This window comes from Aphis gossypii, chromosome 1 (assembly GCF_020184175.1).
Source record: "Aphis gossypii isolate Hap1 chromosome 1, ASM2018417v2, whole genome shotgun sequence".
Classification (NCBI taxonomy): Eukaryota; Metazoa; Arthropoda; class Insecta; order Hemiptera; family Aphididae; genus Aphis; species Aphis gossypii.
In genome coordinates, this window is record NC_065530.1 from 82,483,527 (window position 1) to 82,491,730 (window position 8,204).

The 8,204-nt window shown below is 28.7% G+C and overlaps 1 protein-coding gene across 1 annotated transcript; it reads left to right on the top strand.

The window, feature by feature from the left end:
• Positions 1-23: 23 nt before the first annotated feature.
• LOC114122488 (dnaJ homolog subfamily C member 9-like) lies at positions 24-2,020 on the top strand. The gene is made up of 5 exons (XM_027985164.2): positions 24-455; positions 543-695; positions 1,162-1,287; positions 1,349-1,560; positions 1,633-2,020. The coding sequence occupies exons 1-5, from the start codon at positions 362-364 to the stop codon at positions 1,819-1,821; spliced, it is 774 nt and encodes a 257-aa protein (XP_027840965.2). The 5' UTR covers positions 24-361; the 3' UTR covers positions 1,822-2,020.
• The last annotated feature ends 6,184 nt before the right edge of the window (positions 2,021-8,204 follow it).

Consider the following 8,204-nt stretch of genomic DNA (forward strand, 5'->3'; position numbering starts at 1 on the left):
AAACTCATCCATTGTCATTCGTCGTCAAACCGCCATCATGGAACAGTTATGAAACGCTTAAACATCTGTTTCTTTACACTGTTTTACCCGCCATTTCATCCATTTGATCATCATTATTCATCAGTCATCATCCACTGACCATTATCCGATTCCAGTATCCAGCTTTGTTGTTCAGCTTCTATTTTAAAATCTAAATCCTTCGTTACTCATTAATTGTTCAGTTAAAACTTAAATCACTTAATCTGTCTTTACGTCAATTAATTCGCTCGTTATATTGTTATTTTAGTAAATATACTCGAGTTCTTGTATTATTCATATCACTTGTAATTCTGTTTTTTTAAATTTTATTTGCGGTTTCAACATGACCACGTTCTTGGAACTTTGCCGTAAATATTTCAACACCAGCAATCTATATGAAGTGTTGAATACGAGCAAGGATGCTACAGACAAAGAAGGTTAGACCCTATGTTATCTATTACTTTATTAATGTTTTTACAATTTTTTTTTTACTTACCTATATTAATTTTTGTGGTTTGGTGTAGTTCGGAAAGCGTATTATGTGCTGTCAATGAAATACCATCCCGATAAAGTAGCTGAGAAAGAAAAAACTGAAGCTACTGAAAAATTTAAAATCATCAGTCGAATACATGCGTTACTCAGTGATGCTGATCAAAGGAAACTGTACGATGACACAGGTAAGTTGTGGATTGTAATAATCACATTTTCCATTCATAGTTATAAATATTCCCTAAACAAATAATGTTTACAACATCTCCTATTTGATCATTTACGATTTAATTTTTTTGATTACCGATCAAACAATTTGTATATCATCAATTATAGACATATTTTTACATTTTTCTTGTTGTTATTATGAGTGTACTACAAAGATTCACTCATATAAAAATTAAATCATTTTGTCACGTTTCATTTTGCATAATATTTTTAACTTTTTTAATTAATACAGAAGTTTCTAGATTTAATTTTGATTATAATGTCTTGTATTTTCAATAAGTACTCACATTAAAATTAAACAGCTAACATCTATATGCCCAACTTTTTAATTATAAATGTAGGTAGTAGAGCAAGATTAGGGTATATTTCTTTATACAATTTTAATACGATTGAACTTAAAAAAATAAATTTTGTTTGTTTTTGTAGGATGTGTTGGTGATGATATTGATCCCAACTCGGCTACAGAAGATTTCCCTTGGGAAACCTATTGGAGTTCAATATTCAGAAAAATTACTGATAATGAAATCAGAGATTATGAATTAAAGTATAAAGGTATAATATATTTAATGATTTTAGATAAATGTATATTTTAAAATTATTAATTTTATTTTAGGTTCTGATGATGAAAAAAGAGATCTTAAAAAAGGATATTTAGCAGGTAAAGGAGATATGGAATTTATTATAAACATGGTTCCGTTTAGTTCTGTGTATGAAGAAGATCGTCTTCGCGAAATTTTAGAAAAAATAATTGAAGAAGAAGATTTACCAAAGTTCAAAGCATTTAGTGATGAACCTCCTTCAAAAAAAAGAAAAAGATTAGCGAAAGTAAGTTAACTGCTTTATCTATGTTTAAAATTATTTTTTTTTAGATGGATATATTTATTTGTTTAATTTTAGGCTAAAAGGGAAGAAGCTCAGTGCAAAGTAGATATGAAAAATGAAGAAAAAAATAGTTCTAATGATTTAATGGTTGCAATTAAAAAGCGATCAGCTGAACGGGAACAACAAATGGACAATTTCTTTGCTAGAATGGAGGCTAAATATTGTACACCCAAAAGAAATAAGAAAAATGTTAAAAAAACATAGTGATATTGTAAAGTATCTTTAAGATTATTTTTTATGTAATATTGTGTATATATTTATCTATAAAATATCTCATAGTACCTATTCTATATTAGACCTGTGAAAGATTGAAATCACAATTTTTTAATAATATTAATATTGTAAATAATTATATAGACAAACTTTGAAAGTTGTAAATTAAAATTAACATTTATGATTCTAATATATTTTGTAATCATTATTTATCCATGGTATCACAATCAAAGCACCAAAATCAATATATATATGTTTTTGTGTGTGTGTGTGTGTGTGTGTGTGTGTGTGTGTTAAAGACTTGTAAATAAATGTTACTAACATCAACTTAAGAGAGGTTTCATGTAACAAATTATATCTAATTTATATTTTGGATCAAAAATAAAACTCCTAATATTTTTAAAAATAATTGGTAGATGAAAATTACTCATATTTTATTATAAAAACAGTTGTCTAATAAGCAATTTTGCTACACATTTTCATTTTTAATTTATATGGTTATTGGCTAAGATATGAAAAGTCAATACTATGTTTAGCAAAAAGACAAAGTCATAAACTGATAAGTAATAGTATCAAAATTTAAAACACATTGTTAAGGCTTCATCTAAACTTTTTATTACTAAGTATTTAAGTTCGTAGTACATCTGGACTATAGGTATGTAGATTAAAAATATTGTGAGGTGTTATTTTTGTATAATTAAACTATGAAGTGTGGTTGTTGTATATTGATCTTTTTGAGTCGAAATCATAAATATGAGATAATGTATACATCACTGCTAGATGTATCTATTATGTATTGCCTAAGGTTAGGTTGCAATTTCTTAAAAGATAAAAGTGTCTTAGTGTTGGCCGTTGGCGTCATTTAAAATGTAATAGTGTTATATGTATATATTATGCGTTTCATACAATAGTTTTAGTTTTTACATTAGGATTATTTTAAAAGCGTTTTTTTCTCTATAATATATTTTATTATTATTTAATAACATTTTGTGTCCTCTTATTGCATTTTATCCTTAGCACACCTACTATTCTGTAACAATTGTCCAATCAAATGCCAGGTAACAAACAAAATCTGTAAGTAGAAGGTCAAAAAAGATAGCAAAGTACTGCAGGGCAATATAATAAAAAAACAATAATTATTAAACGTTACTTTTATCAGTACATATTTTGATTTTTTTTATTATACTTTTTATTTACTTTTGTTGACTTTAAAATTAACCTGTCATTCCCTAATTAAAAACAAAACGAGCGTGGCCATGTGGGTACCTCTGCTGTACATTAGGTATCGTACAGATCATTATTATATATAGGAGTGTTAAATTTGAATTCAATGATAAGTACTACATATAATTGTATACGAAAAACGATTCTGAACGGATCTGATTTGTCAGCCTAGGATATATTTTCCAAAGGGTGGTTTATGTTTTAATTACCTGAATACCCAAAATTTCAGTTTTTTTATAATTATTATAAGCCAAACTTATGGAAAATCTTGTATTAAATTTTCAACTGTTAGCTACTTCCTACAAAATATTTTATGAATTATACCAACAAAATAATTTGCAAGTATTCATGAGTTTGACGAATTTTTGTCAGTATTTGAACTTCAAACGCTAATAAAAAAAAATGTGCATATGTATTCTTATAATTTTTTAATCACTATAAGTCATAAGACTAACTTATGAGGAAATTCGTATTAAATTTTCAAATATTTTGATTCAGTCAAAAAATTTTTATCAATATTTATAAAAGAAATACTAAACAAAAACGAATATTTCGAATGCCTAAAAATAGCATTAAAACAAGCGAAAATGCGAAATATTTTGAAAATTAAATTATATAAAAAAAATGCCAATCTAAATAAGTGGTGATAATGGTGACATTTTCAAGTGTCTACGACTTATACTTTTTAATAATAACAAATATATCGTTACGCTATTTCGTAAAAAGAATCTCTTCCCTAGATTTGCAGTAGGCAATGAAATTGACTCTATTGTCCGACAGAATATTTAACAATTTAACATTAACATAGAAAACGAACTCTCTACATCCACTGAAGTGATCAGTGCATACTTCATTCAAGAGGTTTCAAATTACAGCATTAAATCTTAAATTTTGAAATAGTCGATATCAATGTTGTAGGCATACTAACGATATAAAACAATAATTGAAACATTAAAAAAAACAGCATTTACATAAATAAAGAAAAAATAAATCGATTTATTTGGAATCAGAATGTCGTGAAACGAATTTATGTATAAAAATTAGATTTCTATTTCATATACAAATAAGAAGCATAATATGCTTTGGAATCCGAATCCTAATAATTAGTATATAATGTACATAACATGGCAAGGTAAGTACCATTAAATAGTAAGTGCTGTAAATGAAATTATACTATCTATGTGATTTAAAATAATAATCAGCATCTATTTAAATGTGTAAAAGCAGATAATATAATAAGCATTTAAGTAGTAAAGTTGTATTTTGATAAATTAAAAGGCGTCTGATAATACATATTACAAAATAATATACCTATTATAATCATTAGGTTGTAATATACAACTAGGTATAATAGCCAATTTTGTTTTTTATATTATGGTATCATATTATCGATTGTAAAATTGAATCATAATTATTATAATAGTATTAGTAAGTTATTTTGGTAGCAGGATACGTATCACACCACTTGTTTATTATTTATATTTATATTTTATTAGTGTTATTAGTTATTACCATTGCTTTTTATCTATTGATTGAGTTGATAGACGATAGTAGTAGACAAAATGTCTAGTTCTCAACCGGGGTGACATGGACCGATGGACCCAGCTTAGGGGTGACACAAAAAATCAACGAGAAAAGGAAAAAAAATTTAAAAATAAATACATTTTTGTGAAAAAAAATCATATTATTATATTCACATTAATAATAACGGTTTGAGCGTTTTTTCAATGTACTGTATTTTTTTTTTTTTTTTTTTTGTAATAATAGAATAATTTTAAATATAAAGTTAAGATTGTTTATTAATTTGATGTTAGGGTGACGTAGTGTTTGATTCTAGTAGTTAAAGGTGACATGAATCAAAAAAGGTTGAGAACTACTGATATAATGTAACGATGATATTTTAAATAAAAATATGAAAAAAAATACAAATTTAAGAGTTTCTGTACTAATTGTCTTACTTCTTTACTAAATATTAGTGAAATAATTTCAATTACATATATTGCTTTAACTTTTGCTTATACGAATTGTAAGATTTTAATTCTTTCGATTCTAATATTATATGTTGCTTTTTTTCTTAAAAATACAAAAATTTAATTTTATCATTTCTGGTTTACAAAATATACGTGTATTATATAACCCGCAAGATTCCCTTTTAAAAATGAAATCTGATTCGTCATTAATTGGCCTATAACAAGCTATAACATATATATTATGTAGATTATCATTATGTATAGTCCATATCGGCATTATATATATAATCATATATAGAACTATAATATACCACTCGGTTACTTTTTGTTACAGACGATAGAAGTGTTTTAACACGGTGCATCGGAATCATTTAAACCAAACATAAGATTGTATGTACAGGCGGCGTAATATGTTTGTACAATGCAGTGTGTTAACTCGAGCAAGAACGATCGACAAAGAATAAGAGAAATTCGCACAATTATTATTCCTTTAAAATAACTTTTACCACGGAATTCCACCGCGGCGCGGATAGGCATCATGATACGTATTACATGCAATAAGAGTCCATAAAATCTCATAATAATTTCCACAGAACAGATCGGGCAAACAATGCGCTAAATCAAGCACACCGATAATTCGGGTCAGCGTCAATAGAATTATATTACTATATAATACACGCGTTGTTATTGTAGAGGTACATTCGATCAATTTAAAAGAAAAAAAAAAAAGTTAAATCGCCTACACAAACACGGGAGGAGATCAATATATATATATATAAATCTTCCGCCGCGCGTATTATTCGCGTTTCATTGTGTTCTAGATATCGCGGCGGTATTTAGCTTAGGGCGGTCGGTCTGGTCCACGGTTTGTCTCGGATCATCGGTTTGGTGGCGTTTTCCATGTAGCGTTGTATATATATTTATTATACATTGATCTATACGTAGTACGTACGTCACACGACCCAACGTATAATATAGAAAGATAGGATAATACTAATATAATATATATATATATGTGTCCGAGCCCTGCGGTTTCCCCTCAGCATCCGAAGCCTACTGTAATAACATAACAACAACAATCAACAATGTGCAGCACGTATATAACAATCACAATGGCTCTGTGACTCGTGGTATTATATTCATCGTATGTGTATATACACAGGTTACTGCCCAATGACCGTACACATTATACATATTATATAGGTACCTATACGCATTATATGTATATACCTTATTATGTGCGTGTGTCGTGTGTATACACGCATTGATGAGTTATATTATTGAATATAGTGCGTAAAAGGGACACGACAACACCGCTACGTGGAGGGTCTGACAGGTCATCGCCGAGTGTTTTGCAAAAACGAAAGAATAATCGTGTACACAAAACGTCAAAACGGGCGTAAACGTGTGTATTTTTATACCAGTTACATTGTTGTTTACAGCCAAAATTCCAAAGACGCATTGTGCACCCATACAAAAACGGACTTGTCGGTTCGGCGGCGGAGCAGAAGCTGCGGCAGCAGTACCCGCGGGCCGCGGCGCGAATCCACATCCGCCGCGGTTATTTGAATTTTGAATATATTTCACACGTATTGTCATACTGCTATATATCAAATAGATTAGGATTTAGGACTCAATACGACTTGTTGACATCCAAAGACTTACTCGTGATCGAGTCTCCAGAGTCCAGGGGTCTTCAACCTTTTTATGCAGGGACTCGTATTATTATTTTTTAAATCTCTTAAAATGGGTTCGCTGGTCTCAAATTATAAGGGCAAACGGGGCACACGTTTAAGACCACTGCTCTAGATCAAAAGTAAGAATAAACTTGATTAATGTAAATACATTATTATATAAACAGGTTACTTCTAAACTTCTAAATAGAATACGTTTTGGGTTTTTTTAGGAATGGAACATTTTTTTTCTATAGGAATTTCCTTAAATACGTGTATCACTAAATAACAAAAACTTTTATGACATTTTAAATTTATGATTTTAATATTATTTCTCCTTATAATATAAAACGTAATATTGTGGATTGTTTGAATACAAATTTACGACAACTTTCCCATTAATGATATGTATTAGAGAAAAAAGGTTATGATAAAAATCGAAATTGAAATGGACAAAATCTCAACATCGGTGAGTGACGTCTATCGAATTATTTTATATTTATGGAGATTACGATGTTTATAAAAAATAATTTAAAAATATTTGATACACATTTTGTACTAAATAGTCGAATGGTTTCATGATACCAATAAACCAGTTAAACTGAATTTCCAAATAATCAGAATCCCAATAATTTCTCGATATTTAGACAGAAAAATTCCGTTATATACTAAACCTGTGTAGAAAAACAATAAGCTTTGCTGAAGCAATCATAAGTAACGTCCTTTATATTGTATACACCACGAGCCATGGCGTATTTATGGAGAGGAGAGCATAAAGGGCAATTTCCCAGGGCAGCACTTTTTTGGGTGATAGTAAATTTAACTGGAGGCTTTTTTTTAAGACAGGACTCTGACAGGTTAATAATGTTTCACTGTTTCGTAAATAGATAAGAAAATAAATTAATAAATTTTACAATTTGCTTTGATTATTTTGTTATTATGGGTACTAGTAGTAACCTACTGTGAGTACCTACGGCTACGATATTCAATATTTTAGAGCACTCGGTAGATTTTAGATTTTGCACGAAGTGATGAATGTATTGATTGAATACAATGATGTGTGTTTTTTTTATTTGTGTCTACAATGTATAGCATAACTTGTTCGAAATAATACTTCAATTTCAAACTTCAGGGGTGGTTTCCAAAGGCAAAGTGAATATCCTTGGTGCACTATAGAGGTCAAAAGTAAGAATTTTCTAACAGTTTTCAAATATATCGGGAAAAACAACAAAAAAGTGACGGAAACACGGGAATTTTTAGTAACGTAAAAACGAATTGCTGTAAATACTTGAAATTTTCTCCAAATGTTTATATTAGTGTTATCTATACACAGTTAAATATTTTGGATTTTTTTTTTTAATTATTTATAGACGACTGAAATTTTTGATTTTTCTGAGTAAGTTTGAAGTGTCGATAAAAAAATGTTGGGTGCCCAAAAGCACTTGAAAATTTAATGAAAGGTTTTTCATAAGTTATTCTTATTGCAGTTAAAAGAAATCAAAAATCA